Below are 20,139 nucleotides of genomic sequence, written 5' to 3' on the forward strand. Positions count from 1 at the left end.
GCTAATACTGCACAGCACAATTACCAACCAGAGTCTTAGCGCATGCCAATTGTGGATGTGATGGGAAATGAAGCAGTTGGAAAGCCTTTGCCAGACATCACACTTACGCTGAAACTTCACTTTGGAGAGCAGGTTATGATGGGCAGGAATGGTGTACGAGCAGGTACGGCTGCGCAGATCCCAAATCTTACAGCTGTTGTCTGCACTGCCTGTGGCCACATGATACCTGCAGGAAAACGGGAATAAATTTGCTTTCAAACAGTGGGTTCCAAAACTGGTGAGTTGCAAGAGGTCGATCGCAGAAGACAGGTTCGTCTTCGTCTTCCTCCTCATTTCCCTGAATATGGGATGAGGCCTAACGTCAAAAACTAGCTCCTACCCCACCTGTTGTACAATAAAGCAAAATGTTTCATTATTATTATTATTATTATTATTTTTTAATGTTACAATCCGAAACGCATTTGATAGAGACGAGAGCATTACTCGACGTAAAATGGGAATCAATCATAATACTGCAGAAAGCCCAACATGCATCGACTGAATGCCGCCTCACCAGAGCGTGGCTCCGTTATGCTGCTCGCGTTTGTTTTGAAAGATGCAACAGATTTGGTGAAATGAGCAACTTTTGAAAACAAGGAGGAACTAGCTATCCAAGACCATGGAAAAAAAAAAAAAATGAAATAAAATACAGGATGATAATCACTGTAAGTTGGGCTTTCTGGCTTGTGTGCCCAAAAACGATTCAGCACCAAAGTGGTTTATGTGTCAAGAAAGTCTTGCAAAGGAAAGCAGGAAGATTTCAAAACCAAAACGGCTTTTAAATATGTTTCTTTGAAAATAAGGATGAAAGAACAGGTTCTTTCACAGGTGCTCTGAAAGCTGTGAAAGCATCATGTTTTGCATTGATACACAATCTATAATAATAAGTGTGTGTGTGTGTGTGTGTGTGTGTGTCCTCCACAACGCCAAAGCGAGGAAACCTAGCAGCCTGGAACTTTGCATGCATACCAAGGTAACTCCAAGGAAGTGCACGAGAGAAAATTGGGGGTTTAGGTTAATTAAAACTTCCCTTTTGTGGATAATGAACGGCTTTAATTAATTATATTGTTGTGGTTACCAGATTCGCAAACCACCATTCAGGTCCCTTAGGTGAGGTATCTCGGTAAGTGCATGTGTAGTTAGGCCCAAACCCGTTGTCTAGTGGGAATACATGTCATTTATACGTGCTGCGACTCTTCAGGATAGCCGTTTTTCTTTTACTATCTTTATTTTGGACCAACCGCCATGATTACCATCACAACCACAACATCAACCACCGACCACAACCACCGCTTCACCACAACCGCCACGACCTTCACGTCACACCTCGCAACCGTAGCATCGCCACCGTTCTTGCCCCGCTGTGGGTACCGGTGTTGGACTCGTGCAGGGCGCACGTTGAACAGCGTGTACAAAATCACGGATTTTGTGCTTCAAAAACGGATCAAAAACGACACACGCCCACTTTTTGCCGTCCAATCGGTGAGCGAGGGGCGATTTGGCCCCGCCTCCAGAACGATCGATATATGCAAATTTGTGGATCAAAAAGCCTTCACGCCCACTTTTTCTCGGGCCAATGGGGAGCGAGGTGAAAGGTCAAAGGGAGGGGGTCAAAGGCGAAGTTACGGGGGGATAAAAGGACGGTGTTCGTCAGTCAGAAGGAGGAGAACGAGAAGGAGGAGAACGAGAGAGAGAACGAGAACAAGAAGGAGAACGAAAACGAGAACGAGAACGAGAACGAGAAGGAGAACGAGAACGAAAGGGAGAACGAGAACGAAAAGGAGAACGAGAACGAGAAGGAGAACGAGAACGAGAAGGAGTCGGAACGGAGGGGACGAGTGTGGAAGTCTGGAGCCCGAAGCCTGCAGTGGCTGGAGAAGCTGAAGAGAGTCGGACGAGGGGGTGCTCGCGTCGGTGCCAGGAGCTGCACGCCCGAGGGAGGCCGGCAGCGCGACCTGGCCGAGGTGGAGACGCACACCAGGGATAATAAAGATCCTCTATACCCCGAGTATCAGCAACCCCCTCCTGTTTCCCCCCGCGCTGAGATAGTGCGACCAAGGGGGCCCCGTTCCCACCCCCTACCAGACACCGTCCACGAGGCCCGCGGGTTGCGGGGCCATCGCCGCTCCGCGTCTCATCACCAGACGGGTAGGCCCGACCCGGTCTCGGCCTCAGGCCCGCCTCATTCTTGAGGATATTCTTTCCTTGGTTTTGGGTATGTGTTGTCGGCGCCGTCTGTGAAGTAGAATTGTATAAGTGTTGCCGTGTGCTCGGTAGTCGGTATTAGCTCTGCATTGTTTTCGCTTTTATATTTGCTTTTTGTGTAAATGGAATTGTGTTTTCTTTTTTTTGTGTGCATTTGGTGGAATTGTATTTGTGTGCTTCCCGTGTGCCGCGAATAAATGTGCTTTATTGTTGAACTCTTCTCCCGCTTCGCTTCGTCTTTTCCCCCATTGAACCCTCATCTTGCTTCACGTAAAGGGTTGGTAGTGGGCTGAATACGCCCGATAATTAATCGAACCGTCGAGGTCGACGATAACACCGCTCGGTTATTCTGATAGTACGGAACGGGTCGCTTAAGTGGCCCGTGTCCGAAGTCGACCTGCGGCGAGGTGCGATCGCCCGGTCTACCCTCCGCGTGGGTACTTAGGTAGTTCGAATTTGGCGAGCAACCCTATCCCACGCGGGGGCTGATTGGCTCGATCGCGGTGAGACCGAAAGGTCCACCCGTGACTGGTTCCCGGCGTTAGTCCGAGAGGGTCACGACTGGATTGTCCGTCTGGTGGGCGACGTGCCGCGATTCGAGTTACGTGGCCGCACGCCGGCGGGCGCGGAATCTGCAACAATATCCTTCATCAGGTGATCCTTGGCAACCTCACTCTCTGAGGTCTCGAGGCGTATCCTGTGTTACCCAACTGTGGTCTGAAGCCAACATGTTTTTTGACCTGCTCAACGATAACAAGGAAATCCAGCACAGGTGGAGGCCCTTCAGCCCATCGTGCCTGCGCGAGCACCACACCAACCCATCGACACAAGATCCAAGGAATGCCTTGACTTGGAACAGGTCGCAATGATTTCTTTATGACAAAGTTTTTTTTTTAATTTGTTATTTCCTCACTAATATTATCAAATGCCTGTTCATCATAGCTACGAATCGCTGGGTACATTACAATGCTTATAAACGCCCGGAGACGCCAGCGTTCGTGGGTCGATTTCATTTCCACACGTGTGATAACCTCAAGAATCTCTTAAACTTATCTGAATTACAAAACGTAAGCTCAAGAATCGAACTTAGCAGCGGTTCTGACTCCTACAAAAGTGTTCATTTGTCCAATTCGGACATATTTGACATGTCAGGCATCTCCGGGTGGTGTATGTTGAATGTGACGATTCAGTGATTGTTAATCGCGTGCCAATGGAGCCATTTCTTATCAACAGTTTTGTTGTAGTGCTTAAGCCACTTGGCAAGCACGCTACAATATTCACACTGTCACTGAATACTATAATCGATCGACTTGAACAAAGTTCAAGGGCCACTCACCTCCGTTGGCCACGTTTTGTTCTGCAGTACAACCGGCGGTGGCTGGCTCGCTGAAAATGTGAAATTTTATTTTATACGACGTTTCCACTTTTTGCACGTTCTTCCATTATACGACCTGTCACTTCGGCACCGATAAATACAAATAAAGATTAAACGTTTCGTTTTTTAAAGTTTCTTCAACCGTTTTATGGATTGCTTGGTGAAGCCACTTGGCACGTGTTCTTCAAGCTTCAATCAATGGTGATACCATGGTTCGATACCGGAAGTAGGAAGGCAAAATAAATTATATGATCATGATGAGTAAAAAAAAAATGTTTTCTGTCGTTATGAAGTAATGAATCGCCACATCACGGCAAGAGAGCTGAGCGATATGCATGCTCATCCGAAGCTGTCTTGCCTGGGTTTGAATCCCGACCCAGTTATAAACTATCATCCGGGTGTTTCACAGACAAGGTGATTCATTAATGTGTCTGCCATCTCTTGGATGGACATTAAAATGGACGTATCATCTGCTGGAATCCCTTCCCCTCTCTCACCTTTATCCTATATATATATATATATATATATATATATATATATATATATATATATATATATATATATATATATATATATATATATATATATATATATATATATATATATATATATATATATATATATATATATCTCCCCTCCCCCCTCTATTGAGGGGACTGTAGCATGTACGAGTCGCATTCGGAGTGAGCCGACCGGAGGGTGCAAAGGTCGCTGCATGTACGAACATGCATGAATGCAGGCAGATCTTTGCCAGGTAGATAGCATGGGTTTTAAATACTCCCACCCCAGGTCTCTAAAGTGTGTGTGTGTGTGTGTGTGTGTGTGTGTGTGTGTGTGTGTGTGTGTGTGTGTGTGTGTGTGTGTGTGTGTGTGTGTGTGTGTGTGTGTGTGTGTGTGTGTTGTCTCCATATGCAGCTTTCAAAAGGTGCAACAGAGTACTTCCAGGTCTTGAAGTATCCACCTGCATTTCGGTAAGGGCAGTCACGAATCGTGGAACAAGGTGTGAAGGTCAAAGTTTTTTCTGAGGGCTCTTTTGAGGATCGTTACTGAATTTGGATTTTCAAATGGCCAATCAGGCAGATTTGATTAGAATCCCCTGGAGAACAAATGTGCCAAATTTGATGCTTGTATCATCATTTGCACGATTCCTCTCAAAAATTGCTTTTATCTGCCCCACTAAAAGACGTCATGCAGAGCACAATATTTGCAAAATCCACCCCCCCTCTCCAAAGGTTGCCATGGATACATGAAATTGCACATTTCATTCAAATTAAAATTGACAATCTTAATCCAGGCTCAGGTCAACCAGATGAAAATTGATTATTTTTCAGATTTAAATTGATGATTTTAGACGTTTGACCTCCTGATCTCAAAAAATAGTTGGTTTCCCATTTCAGTAACACACGATGCAAATGCTGTTTAATTCTCAAGTCAATCGGATGAAAATTGACGATTTTTTTCAGATGTTTGTTTTCAGTCTCATTGAAGATTGGCTGTGGAAAATTACTTGGCTACTCAGGTGGGTCATGCTTTGGGAAAATTTGGCAACGTGCTTTCAAACTGTCAAGGCTGGAGTGCCCCCAAGGTTGTGTTCTGGGCCCAGTCCTGTTCCTAATCTTCATCAACGATCTCTCTGATGCTTTGGAAAATCCTCTTTTATCTATTTGCTCATTGACTCCACCTACTGCTGAGCTTGCGGCCTCTTCCCTCTCTTTAGAGCTTGATTAAAATATATATATATATATATATATATATATATATATATATATATATATATATATATATATATATATATATGTATATATCACAAGCTGGTCAAACACTTGGAATATGTCTTTCAACGTGTTAACCACCATCTCAGATCATCCCCAATCCAAAACCATGATCTTTTCTACCTTCGTTAACCCCACACAAATCCCTCCTCTCAATTTTCTAGTTTTCCCTTCTTGGAGTTTCCTTCTGTATCCATCTTGTCCATCGCATGCATGCGTGATGCGCGTTTTGCGTCCTGTTTTTGTCCGTTACGTCCTGATCCGTTTAGTGCACTCGCTCTAACACAGGCCTCGACTATGTATACCAAAATAAATAAATCCTGACAAATCTCACACTCACTATCTCTCTCTCCAAAAGGACCGTCTGGCAACCCCCCTCCCCCAATCTACTTTCTTAACAATATTCTTTAAGAGGTTCAGTCACTCAAACTCTTGGGTCCAACTATCAGCCACAACCTTATTTGTGCAAAGCACATTTCAAAGATAGTCTCCAAAGCCAGCTGCCAACTAGGCATCGTCCATCATACAAAGTCCTTCCTTTGAAAACCTGTACTCCTATCCACCTTCAAGGCTTTCATCCACAGTACGATTGAGGATTGCCCTCCCTTCTGGGGTGGCACCTCTGTCTCAACTTGTTCAGCTTTACGCCATGGAAACCAAAGCTTTCAAGATCACTGGAATCTCCTGTGTTGAAGCCGAGTACATGGGCCTATCACTTTCCCATTGCAGACAGGTCGGTGGTCTCTGTCTTATACTGACTCATTTGTTCCTCTTTTTTTTTTTTCCCACCCGTGGAACTAACTTCCACAATCTCTTCAATCCCACTCTCCCCTCCAGGTCTTCAAGACAACAGTTCACCACCATCTCAGATAATCTCCTTCTCTACCCCCATTAACTCTCCCCATGCTCAACATTTCCAAGTCTCAAGTTTTTCCTTCCTGAAAGCTTGCTTCTGTGTCCCTTTAGGTCACCCCGTGTATCCTCCCATAGCTCCGATTCGTCTCCATATCCCTTATTTCTCCTCCTCTCCCTCTATATTGTCCTTCAACTCTGTTGTTGGTGTTTCTCCCTGCTGTTCCTTTTGTTCTGTTACACCCTGATCCATCATATGGTCTAGTTCCTCCATGAGCCTTGGCATTGAACATCAGGAAGTCCAACCCCAAAATAAGCACATTCCATTTGAAAACAAGCAAAGGTCTTGTAAATGGAATTGAGGTGTCATGCATACCCATTTGGTGAGAAGTCGATGCTGAAAATCTCCTTCAGGTGACCCTCCATGAACATGATGCAACGGCCAGTACGAAGGTCCCAAACACGAGCAAAAGCATCGAGGCCACTGCACGGATGAAGTATTTAATGGATAAACAGAGAAAAACAAATCTCCATCACAACCACACTCTGTTTAACGATAATCTTGAAAATTTGATGACACGACACAAGCAAAGAACCGGTACTTACAGAATTCGCCCATTTCTATGACATCTGGATTTCAAGCAGAGAATTGTCATATTTTATTCTGACTTGTGGCACCGGCTTTCACCAGGTGGCACTATATGTATGTATGTATGTATATATATATATATATATATATATATATATATATATATATATATATATATATATATATATACACACGATGCACATTTTCGTGGTGACAACTGAGGTCCTCCCGACCCTTCACCCCCTATAACCCCGAGACGACGATTAATTTTTAACCACTTTAACCCTTCCCGAGTTGTCCCCATTACTCCAATCAGATTCGGATGATGATATTGACAAATCCCAACAATAAAACTTTTGAGAAATGTTCTTTCACATGCAGCAAACCACATTGTTGTATTGCATTTCATTTTTTTCCTTATAGTTTGAATTTGGAGTGTTAATTGGGAAAGAGAAAGAGAAAGAGAAAGAGAAAGAGAAAGAGAAAGAGAAAGAGAAAGAGAAAGAGAAAGAGAAAGAGAAAGAGAAAGAGAAAGAGAAAGAGAAAGAGAAAGAGAAAGAGAAAGAGAAAGAGAAAGAGAAAGAGAAAGAGAAAGAGAAAGAGAAAGAGAAAGAGAAAGAGAAAGAGAAAGAGAAAGAGAAAGAGAAAGAGAAAGAGAAAGAGAAAGAGAAAGAGAAAGAGAAAGAGAAAGAGAAAGAGAAAGAGAAAGAGAAAGAGAAAGAGAAAGAGAAAGAGAAAGAGAAAGAGAAAGAGAAAGAGAAAGAGAACGAGAACGAGAACGAGAACGAGAACGAGAAAGAGAAAGAGAAAGAGAAAGAGAAAGAGAAAGAGAAAGAGAAAGAGAAAGAGATAGAGATAGAGATAGAGATAGAGATAGAGATAGAGATAGAGATAGAGATAGAGATAGAGATAGAGATAGAGATAGAGATAGAGATAGAGATAGAGATAGAGATAGAGATAGAGATAGAGATAGAGATAGAGATAGAGATAGAGATAGAGATAGAGATGTGGCCCAAGCTTGGGCGACCAGCCAACGCAGCACAAGCTTCTTTCCCGACGCTCCGAGTGTCATTAAATATCTCCGTCATTTAGCTCGTGCATTGGGAGCTTTCAGCTAAACTTTCTCAACTCGACTGTCTTGGCTCCGAACTTCCACACTCTGAACAAAACTGCCAAATGAACTGTCCACCCCCACCTCAATCTTTTATAACCCTGTGACCTTGCGCTGCCACTTGCCCATTGGCCTGAATCCAAATTGATGATCTGAGACGAGGCTGTTGGAGAAAAGGAATGGTTTTACGTCGACTGCGATGATGGATTCCATGACCTTACTGATGGTCTGTAGAGAAAGTGATTCATATTTGCAACTTTTTAAATGTAATCCTCTAAAATGTGTCATGTCCAGATGGATCTGGATGATGGTTATCTCCAAACGTGTCCAGACAGTGGTCATCTCTGGACAAACCCTCCCCTCCCCTCACGCTGCCTTCCCTTTCCCTCCCCTCCTCACTCCCCCACCCCTCCTCGGGGTCTCCCTCCTTATTTCCTCCCCCCCTTAATATTCCCATCAGCGAAGCGACGGGTGGTATTTGCTGGTGAAAAATAACTGCAGTCATCTTTAACAGGGTAGTGCAAACTTCAAACTTAAGCCGTACAATCAGTTTGAAGAGTATTGGCACATTGTGATGGTCACCCATCTTACATAAAGCATCTTGCTCTGGATAGATCCAAGAAAAATGGCATGTCGTTGACAATCTTGTGGAGATATAGAATGTTCTGGCTCTGTGTTTTTATCTAAACGCTTCCCTCCAGTCAGAAACGCGGTTAAAGGGGGAATCCAAATGCAATTTATTTTTTGCTGACAAAAACATTGAAAATCGTTAATCACGGTCTAATTAGAAGGGAAAAAATTTTAATCACAAAGTGTCGAAAAAATAAAAAAGCCCTGGAGTGTCGATTTTCAATTTTGCCAGTGACGTCACACGCATTGAACCCACCTAGATCCGGACGGCGGCTTGCATATAGAGAAACAGTGCATGTCGAGCTCCGATTCCGATACCGATACCGATTCCGATTCCACCGTCATTAGCAACACCGAAGGTTCTCAGTATGTTGAAACTGATCTGTGGACAAACCTCGTCCAATTGCTGCCAGCTTCGGGTCTTTCAGTCATTGGTGTAGCAAGAAACGATCTTGGTTTGCATTACTATACAACCACCAAGGACGCATCGATTCGGCATACTTGTGGAAAATCGAAATTTATTCGCCGTTTGAACTGACTTGTACTGCGGTGTCACCTGTACACAGTACGGATCTGGTGGTCTGTTTCTGTGTGTAATGTCATGGCCAATCAAAAGAAGGAGGAGGTGTCAACCATTAATCGCAAATTTACCTACTTTATAATTTGGAAATCGGAAAAAGACATTATGTCTATTTTGGAGGGTATCAAGGGATAGGTTAGCGCAGAGGTGGTCTGAGTGTTTGGGCTCCCTGTAAAGTTTATCAGTTTGTTGAGAAGGAAAAAAATCATGACATGAAAACTCGAAGGGCACTCGGTGGAGCACATACCTCCGCCACGAAATGCCTGATCCATGAGAACATGTCGGGCCCAATACATTTTTGAAATATCATGCTATACAGTACTAGATCGTATTTGGCCCGATCTCTCAATGTTGAAGAATCACTTTGAGAAATTAAATAACTCTCGCATCCAGATCTGGATTTGGATCTTCACCAAAATCTAATCAGTTTGTCCTCGTCACACGCCCAACCTGTCCACAAAATTTCATCCAGATCCATCGACAACTTTTTAAGATATCCTGTACACAGCAAAAGAAGACAAACAGACAAGACAGAAAAGGGGTGAAACCATAACCTCCTTCACCTTTGGTGGCAGAGGTAATAATCAACATATTCCTCAAAATATAACCTTGCATTGAAGTGAGTCATCAGAAATCCCATTACCAAAGTAAATCAGCTCGAGATTACACAGGACAAGAAAGATCAATTAGAGTACTCGTTGATAAATTCAATGAACATTTCTTTCCTTTTTACTCTGCAAGCAAGATTCGTGTTCTTGTCACGAGAAGTATCATTTACCTGGTAGCGGCGAGGGAGCCATCTCCATGAAAGGCGATGTCGTAGACCGCTTTACTATGCCCCTCTTGATGCAATATTTCCTCCTGTGCCTCCAGGTCCCACAGCCGCCACGAGGAGTCATAGCTGACACACACACACACACACACACACACACACACACACACACACACACACACACACACACACACACACACACACACACACACACACCTGGAGTTAAATTGTGTTATTACCCTCGCCAGAGGAGAGGGTATTGAACTTGAGTACCATTTGTTTGTCTGTCTGCACACAATGTGACAACATAGGCCACAAACGCCACCTGGCGGTAGCCAGTATTACACGTTATCTTTTTCACCCAAGTACCTCTTTGAAGTATGTACGATTACAATGCGAGCACGTCTATAAAAGTACGTACACAGTAAGACCCTGATTTACGTCTGCCCTTTTAATTAATACCACGATGCGACTTCCCTCGCTTTAAAAGCCAGACCTTAAATTCCCAAACGTTTTCAGAACTTACAAGACTGATAAAGACGCCAGAATGCGTCCCTAAAGTTCCAAATCTGGAGATCGCAAAATCGCTGCAAGGACGACTGTACGTTGCTTCGCACATAAAGAAATGTACTGTGCTGTAGATTGGCGAAGAGGCATTGTAAAAGTGTTACCTTAGAATTGAAATTAGATGTTTGTCGAATGGATACTGTTGAACGCGCCGTCGAAGTTGCCTGGTTATTAAGTTTTCCTCCGACTACGATGTGTACCATCTGTAACTCGAGGGCTGTGATCGGGGATTGCTCATGGATGGTTCCTGGTATATTCAACTCGTAATATTCGCCAATTGATAGCATTTGAAATTATGTCCCATTAATGAAAACAAACATTATTTATTTTTCAAAAAGAGGGACATCACAGACACCAAGACGAAACGCTAAATGCCTCCTTCCAGGAAACATAAAAATGACACTGTTCATTGAAGAAGGAGGAGGAAGAAGAGGTACCGCTTCCGGAAGAGGTTCATTTTTATTTGAAGATGTCTGGTAATTGTTTTATTCTTTATTTGAATGCATATACGTACTCGATTATAACTGTCATCTATAATTCCGTGTGTGTGTGTGTGTGTGTGTGTGTGACCGCTGTTTCTTGACAACCACTGATCCGATCTAATTGAAACTTGCCAGGTATATTGCTGGGGCCCTGTGGATGCGCCTTTTCAAGGTTTGTTATTAATCGGACAAGTGGCTCCCAAGTTATGGCCATTTATTTACCAAACCAATGACAGGACACGGTGCTATGATGTCACGATTGCCGTCACAATTCCTTATTTATTTATTTCTTCTTCTTTTTTTTTTGCACGTATAGCCACGCACGTACGGGCACGCGAGAGTGAAGGAAGGGCCTGTGCGGTTGTTTCTGGCATGCGGTTTGAAAGTTTTTTTTTTTCTTCCCACGTACGGCCACGCACGTATGGGCCCGCACTAGTCATTCAAAAAAGGGTAATATCATCAGTTAGAGGCGAAATATAATAAATGAAATGTCAATGTGAGGAACGCATCCTCAACCTATTCCATTAATTCTGATGAGAAAAACTGCTTCGATTTTCGTAATCTCTTCAGGAACGCATCCCCTGATCTAAACTGGGGTGTAACAGGACAAACACGATTGGAACATGAATCCATACAACGAAACCAAAAAGGTCCGTTTGTCCGCTGTGTTAACGTAAACCGACACCGTCGATGCGTAATTTGCACACAACACAAGACAAGTCCTCGTGAGATCCTGCAATGTCCGGTCGCTCTTTCTAGTTTCATCGTGTGGGCAAAAAATAAAAATAAAAAAAAAGATTACGAAACGTCGGTGTATTTTTAACGAAAGGACGTTACGAGAAGATGGACAAACAGACTAAATGTGGGATCTTAACCACCATCAATGAGGAAGCCATTCAGAGAGAAACGAACACACCAACTGTAATGTTTAATCCCTTGATAATCTTTCAAAATATCTCCGAAGTGCTGCGTATTATCGCAACGTGCACGACTCACCATGTGGTTCCCAAGAAGCGTCCAGATGGGTGATACGCTAGACGTGCCACACGTGCCGTGTGCCCCTCGATGTCAGCCACAGGTTCATCGCTGCAGAAACACTCTGCTCAAAACTTAAACAGTTCTGATTTTAAACACTGTTCACGCTTCACATATAACTGCAAACACACAGCAGGTGGGTTGTTAAAACCAGACAAAGGTGACTTGCACATACAAATGCACATAGACTGCGGGACCAGTGTGTTGCATCAACTGCACCATACCAGTTTATACGGAAACATCATTCCTGGAGAACAAAATAGTGCCACATGGACTCCAAGCGGGGTGTGCGTGTGCGTGTGCGCAAAACTTTTTGCTGCTTCTTCTTCTCTGCTGATGCAGTGTCTCTGGAGGTTAGGGCAAGAATTTGTAATTTGTTCAGGGTGCCGGCGATAGCTCGCCGACTCTTCGCGCAGGACATCATGGGATATTTAACGTCCAAAAACGAATGTCGGCAGACGGGACGCCCAGTTTAACGTCCATCCGAGGGGCAGCACCACACATTGATGAATTGCCCTGCTTGTGAAACATCGGGATGGCAGTTAACGTACAAGGGAATACATTTGCAAGTTCTCGCACCCCAAAGTGGCAGGATGATGCCACCTTATGGGGGCACTGTTGAAAGCAGCCAAATAATTGCGGTTTTAAAATAGTTGGAAGCACGTACTTCCTCGAGGGAAGAAAGTACTTATTTTTCGGGCGAATGTTATGACGTTAATGAAATATCGATCGAGTAAAACTGAATCATTCGATAGTGCCTTTCTTTGCAGTGGACATGGGCCTGGCTATATACATTTCGGAAAGGAAAAGGGCAAGAGCATGCAGTACAAGTACAAGTACGCCGAGACTCACCTCTTGAGGTTCCACAGCTTTACTGAGCCATCTCCAGCACATGAGGCCAGATTACAGGCAGCTGGGTCAAGGCCGACTGTGGCCTTCGGATGGAATACAATTGCACCCACGTTCTGATTGTGGCCTACAAACAGTGGGAGTTTTGGCTCAGACAAAAGCACGTAGGCACCTGCCTTAAATTTGAGGACAGAAATGAGTTATATTGACTGGCTAAAGAAGAGTTCTCATGCACGTGTCTAATCATCGGTACAAATCTTATCAGACACAACTTCTTCAACTTGAACTTTTCAGTGTATTTCCAGAAATTATTACCAATGTGCAAGAGTTCGTGCAGAGTACAATAAAATCTATTTATTTTCAGGTATGCTGTGTAAGAAGGTAACAAAGTTCCTCCCGAAAGGACATTTCCCAACCTCATATCCCGATTGGACACTTTGGTGCATCACGGGTGATGAAGGTTGTGGTTAAGCTTCATCGAAATTGTGTGTGTAGTTTAAAAGAGAGCAAATACATATTTTGGGATGGGGGCCAAACCTGGACCTACTTTGACCCCTGGTAGACCCCCAAAGGCCCCGACTTTTTAATGCCATGAACAAACCTGAGTTGCAACATAACAAATATTTCAGCCAAGGCCGGTCACAATCCCATCAATAGTTTCGTAGAAGAGGTATTTACGGATGGACGACGCGCCATCCCATAAGTTCCCCTGAAGAAGAGTTCCAGGTGAGCGAAAAAAAAAAAAGTATCTGGTCACCCAACTGTTGATATGAGCATGGTTATACAGTAGGTAAAGTGCTTTACGAGTGGAGAAATTATCTTAAAGACTCATCCTGCAACGGTCACCCGACCGCGGCAATGACATCAGAAAACTAGAAAGTTAATGGAACACCATAACCCGTAAGGTCTTGAGAAGCAAGGACATTTTTTTTTTTGCCGTATGGTAATGCCGTAATATTTTGTACAAGCACGAGCACTGCTAAGCTAAGCGGAGCTCCTCACGCTGCTGGTTGTACCGGACCTGCTGGACCTCTGGACCCAATTGGTCTATCTGGTTCTCTGGACTTCCCCCGAAGGCTGGGTTTTGGTCTTGACTCAAGATTGCCCCAGAAGGGCAATCTTATTTTAACACCCACAGTATCTTACCTATTTGTACTTTTCCTTTGTTCTTACATTGCTTGACTCAACTTGTATCCCTGCAGATGTTACACATTCAGTTAACTCTGCTGTGATACAAAGTGACGGGAATTAAATAAAAGGCAGTTTATTGCCTGGCAGCCTTCAGCCGAAATGTGTTGTCGATTGGAATGTACTGATAAGGATGAAGTGAGTGGGGGCTCTTGTCCAAGGGGCTCAAGGAACAGGCTTGGCAAAGTTGTTTCGGTGAACTGTTGGACTTGTACAGGCACATGAAAGTTATGTAAGACCTTGAAAAGATTCATAGCCACAGACCTCTACACTAGATCGAGGAATGTAAACACAAACACCAGACGGCAGCTCGGACTGGTCATCGGTCACGAAAGCAACCATAAACTCGAAGGGCAATCGGTGGAGTGCATACATCAGCCACACAATGCCTGATCCAGGAGACCATATCTGGCCCAATACATTTTTGAAATATCATGCGAGATATTGTTTTCGGCCCTATCTCTCAATGGTGAAGAATCACTTCAAAAACTAAATAACTCTCGTATCCAGATTAGGATTGTCACTAAAATCGAATCAATTCGTCGTGGTCACACACTCAACATGTCCACCAAGTTTAATCCGAATCCATCCACAATTTTTTGAGACATCGTGCTATATTAGTGGTTTAGCCCTCTTTCTCAAAGGTGAAGAATCACTTAAAAAAAAAAATGATCGGATCCAGATCTTCACCAAAACTGAATCAATACTTCCTCGTCACACACCCAACCTGTCCACCAAATTTCATCCGAATCCGTACACAACTTTTTGAGATATGCGATATATCGTTTTTGGCCCCAACTCTCAATGGTGAAGAATCACTTAAAAATTTGTATAGCCGGATCCAGCTCTTCACCAAAATCTAATCAGTTCGTCCTTGACGCACACACACACACACACACACACACACACACACACACACACACACACACACACACACACACACACACACACACACACACACACACACACCGAACCTATCCACCAAATTTCACCTGAATTTGTCCATAACTTTTTGAGATATCCTGCCCACAAACAAACAAACAGACAGAAAGGGATGAAAACACAACCTCCTTCCACCTTCGGTGGTGGAGGTAATTAATGTTTTTTACCGTCAGATGTATTTTGTGCTTTTTTTCACCTTCTTAGCTGGTTTATACAGCATCCTCATTGCTTGAGTGTATAAAAAGGCTCTAACTGTGCTCCCAGGTAAAGAGATTCATGCAGTTTTTGGTCTGTATCTCTCTTCATGCATGGAGAATAAAGATTGAGCTATGTTATATTAAACTTGTTGAGAAAGAACCTTCAGTGAAGACCGAGATTTCTTCCACAACTGCCACAGGCAGACAGAATAAATTGAATTATCTCACTCCTCTCTGCACATAGTATAGGCTCTGGGGGGGGGGGGGTGTTTGTGTACATGGCTCTTTTAGAGCGTCACCCTATTTTTTTTTGTTCTATATGCCAAGACCTGCAAAAAAAATTTGGGTAACACCTCCAGATCAAGTACATTTTCTCTGTAGGGTCCATCTTGGATTTGCAGTTGGCTACCAGCAAACTATAATTGAACGAAAATGCCCATATTGGGCTTCGATGGAATCAATCATTAGTAAACATCCAAAAATAATTATAAATTTTGATTTACTTCAATTACTTATGCATTGCTTAACACATTTTAGCATGATTTATTCTCTTAAAACTTGGTTCACAGTAGAAAATGACCATATTTGACGTAATTTTAGTCAAAAAAATAGCTTTCAACTTGAAAGTCGCTCAAAGTTTGATGGTCTCTGAATGACTTAATATTGTAAGCAGAGCTATAAAATTTGGCCAAAAGTTTCATTATCAAGTTCTCTGAGCAATTCAATTTTCATATTATCACAATGGGGCTATGTGTGATGACCACAGAGCTCATTGTAAACCAAAGTCACCCCTACCCCCAAATGGCTACTTTTACGGCATTTCATCAAATGATGATATCTCCTCAACTAAATGGCATGGAAAGTTGATTTTTTTTTTTGCACTAAATATAGGTTATTCACCCCAAGGAATTCATTGATAAAATTTTTGTAGTTTTTGTAGTTTATGTACTTAGCATAATTCCAAAATTGTGCCAAAATATTGAAAAAAGCTCATTGTAAACCAAAGTCAACCCTGCCCCCAAATGGCCACTTTTACTGTATTTCATCAAATGATGATATCTACTCAACTAAATGGCATGGGAAGTTGATTTTGATACTACATGTATATATATATATATATATATATATATATATATATATATATATATATATATATATATATATATATATATATATATATATATATATATATATAGGTTTTTGACCACAAGAAATTAATTGGTCACATTTTTGGAGTTTATCTACGTATTAATAATTCCAAAATTGCTGCCAAAATATTGAAAATTCGGAATGCAGAACAATATTCAAGATGAAACTCTAACTTAATATCCTTCCCACTCCATATAGCTCCCTCCCACTCCCTCTGTGGTTGTGCCCCATGTTACAAGTGTTCATGTTAATGGGGGTCTGTTTTTGTTTTATTGTTTAGATAGAAAACATGTGATAGTTTCCATTCCATTCCTCCCCAACTTCTGATAATGTACAATTTATCATTTTCTTCATATTCATATGTATCCTCGATATGATTTGACAAGCTGATACATTTAATATGTGCATAATAATAGTTGAACTTGAAAACATAGGCCAAGGTCAAGGTATTGGAAACCAAATCCATTCAATTCCTTACCCTTAAAAATGTGATGATTTGACATTTAATTCATATTTCTATGTGCTCTCGATCAGGTTTTATTATATTTTACAAATTGCCTAGTTAATATCTGAATACTAATAGTTGACCCTGAAAGCATAAGTCAAGGTCTTTGAAACAAATCCATTCAATTCCTTCCCCTTAAAAATGTATGATTTGACATTTAATTTATATTTCTATGTGTTCTCGATCAAATTTTATGACATTAGACAATTTGTCTATTTATAGATAGAATTTGGGGATTCCCTAATTTTGGGGAACAGATAGAATTGGGGGATTCCCCCATTTTGCTTCCAAATTTAAATATTTTGATCAAGATTTCACAATTATTGATTAAAATATTTCATTTTAAGAGATTCAATTATTCTTTGATATTTCATTTACAACTTTTGACCATTATATTTACTTAAAATCAAAGGTGATACATTAAAATCTTTCCTTTTGTTTGCAGCATTGTTTTCTCTTCTTTTTCTTGAAAATCCAGTTGCCAAGAAGTGACATCACAGTTAACCTCACTGTGACATCACAGTTTACCTCAGGTATCCCCCAAAATGACATCATAGACTTTCATATCCCTGTAATTTACTTTAAAATGGTCTGAGGGCTTTGGTATGTATTGTACACTAATAGGAAATCACATGTGGGGAATCATTTGGTCACCTGAGTGAAGGATTCAAGGTCAAATAGATCCTCAACAGTGTTCCCTTTGTAAAAAAAATGTCATCTTTCTAAAAAAAAATGGTCTGATGGCTCAGTAACATATGTGTGTTATGAATAAATGGGAAATAACATATGGAATCTTTTGGTTACATTGTGGTTGGCCTCAAACAATGGGGTCAAGGTCAAATGGACCCTCACAGCATTGTCATCACAGTATTACCTTTATCGAGGAAAAGCCCATATCATTCTAAACATGGTGTGATGGCTAGAAATAAAATATGGAAATCTTTTGGTACTTGACCTTGCCCGGGTATGTGGATGTGCCCCAAGTTCCCCTACATTCAATTAAGATGAGTGTCTCAATATAGTTTCTGTAGGATTGAAGCATATGCACATCACTGTTTTAGACCATTAATTAAAGCTTCAATGTTAAATCATGTCTACTTTTCATTATTTTGGCAGTCATTTTGAGGAAAATCTTGGGATTATGCTAATTAGATCAGCTAAAAAATACAAAAATGTTACCAATGAATACCTTGGGGTAAATAACCTCTATTTAGTATTAAAAAAAATCAACTTTCCATGGCATTTAATTAAGGAGATATCATCATTTGATGAAATACCGCAAAAGTAGCCATTTGGGGGTAGGGGTGACTTTGGTTTACAATGAGCTCTGTGGTCATCACACATAGCCCCATTGTGATAATATGAAAATTGAATTGCTCAGAGAACTTGATAATGAAACTTTGGCCAAATTTTATAGCTCTACTTACAATATTAAGTCATTCAGAGACCATCAAACTTGAGCTACTTTCAAGTTGAAAGCTATTTTTGACTATTTTTGACTAAAATTACGTAAAATATGGTCATTTTCTACTGTGAACCAAGTGTTAAGAGAATAAATCATGCTAAAATGTGTTAAGCAATGCATAAGTAATTGAAGTAAATCAAAATGAATAATTTATGGATGCTTAATAATGATTTGTTCCATCTAAACCCAATACAGGCATTTTGGTTCAATTATGGTTTGCTGGTAGCCAACTGCGTATCCAAGATGCCCTACAGAGAAAACGTACTTGATCTGGAGGTGTTACCCAAACTTTTTTTGAAGGTCTTGGCATATAGAACAAAATAAATTAGTGTAATGCTCTAAAAGAGTCATGTACACAAACACCCCCCCCCCCGCCCCCAGAGCCAGGAGTAACATGAGCGATTGGGACAAATTCGATGCCAAAGTACTCCAAAACTACAGGTCTGTTTTCCGATACATGTTCAAAATATAACATTCAATTGAAATCAAGTACTGTAGTTCCTCAGTCATAAACAGACATCTGCAGACAGACAGACAAAGTGAACCAATCGCTTAACCCCGCTTTTCGCTTTGCGTGCCCGGGGTCATGAACAGGCTGAGGTAGAAAGTCAGAGCTCACCCCGTAACGTCCTTATCAGCGTGCAGTCGGGAACAGACCACAGCTTACACAGGCCGCTCCTGGTAAAGAGATCAGCGCAAGTGAAAGAAAAACCAACGGTGCACTTCAAACCCAAACATCTGCACAACCGGTTAACTGGCAGGCCACATGCAGAACTATGCGACATCACCCTGCTCAACTGCCGAGTGAAAATGGCTCGTTCAGCTAAGTTTCGTTCTTTTGACAAAGTCATGAAACTCCAACAATCATTCTTTTCACATAACGTGCACAACAAATTCCCAATCTCCGCCCACAGCATGTGCAAGTAACAAAACAAAAAGCAAAACAAAGGGATCATGATTTTTTTTTGAGTAACCCACCCCTCCACCCAGTGGAGACACTTACCACGAGGCCGTGGCTAGAAGTTGCGAGTCTGGACTGAACTGACAGAATGAGATGGGCCGGCTGTCACCAATCTGACTGCAGTAGTTACTGAGGGACTAAAGTAAGAGAGAGGTGGAAGAGAAGACCATTACCATAAAGTCTCTTCTGAACAGCCCCATAATTTGGAGTGAAAAGCATGCACGCACACAATTATTTATTTGATGAGTCGTGGAATGGGGGTGAGTCACACTTGGGTGTGTCGATGCAAATTTCTCCAAAAATTAGTATCATGAGTTTGAGGGTGATAGAATAAATAAACAAATGTTGCCTATTAAACTTGATTGATAATAATCAACTTGAAAAAAGTAAATGTTTTTGGTATTTCACACAATGTATTGTAATAACCCTTTAATGAGAAATGTACTCATAAACAACATGATTATTACATCTATGTGCTTGACCATGTATCTATTTTAATAATATATATATTTGTATTTTTAAAAGACCTTGTATCTCTTTTCTGTATTAGAAGATTATCAATCTGCCAAGTAAAAAGTACCCCTTGTTCCCAAAAACAGATTGGCCTTCCAAATAATCTTTAATCATTATTCAGTAGAATAGAATCACCGATTATTTCATTTTATTCTGCTTATTAAGGGATTCTCATATATAAAAACAATTATATTGGCATCTGAAAGTCTGGTTGGAGGCACCATTCTCGCTTCAATGGAATGTTTGCTTCAGGTATCCAGATGTCTTTTTACACTCTTGTCAGTTTCAGGTAATAAATCTTTCCCCAGCCTTTTCAATGTGAGCTGACCTTCTGACCTCCAGACCAAGGAGAGCCATGTGT

The 20,139-nt window shown here is 41.7% G+C and overlaps 1 protein-coding gene across 3 annotated transcripts in view; it reads right to left on the bottom strand.

The window, feature by feature from the left end:
- Positions 1-20,139, bottom strand: part of PRPF4 (pre-mRNA splicing tri-snRNP complex factor PRPF4) — a 100,513-nt gene that overhangs the window by 28,220 nt on the left and 52,154 nt on the right. For all 3 annotated transcript variants that reach the window (XM_085899810.1, XM_085899792.1, XM_085899803.1), the window contains exons 7-13: positions 19,308-19,402; positions 18,924-18,982; positions 12,862-12,985; positions 11,971-12,060; positions 9,932-10,054; positions 6,620-6,727; positions 108-226 (exon numbers count right to left, since the gene is read on the bottom strand). In XM_085899810.1, the coding sequence (XP_085755936.1) occupies positions 108-226; positions 6,620-6,727; positions 9,932-10,054; positions 11,971-12,060; positions 12,862-12,985; positions 18,924-18,982; positions 19,308-19,402 (718 nt within the window). The remainder of the gene's footprint in view (positions 1-107; positions 227-6,619; positions 6,728-9,931; positions 10,055-11,970; positions 12,061-12,861; positions 12,986-18,923; positions 18,983-19,307; positions 19,403-20,139) is intronic.

Source organism: Eptatretus burgeri, chromosome 1 (genome assembly GCF_056783735.1).
Source record: "Eptatretus burgeri isolate ZD-2024b chromosome 1, Ebu_testis_v1, whole genome shotgun sequence".
In the NCBI taxonomy this organism is placed as follows: Eukaryota; Metazoa; Chordata; class Myxini; order Myxiniformes; family Myxinidae; genus Eptatretus; species Eptatretus burgeri.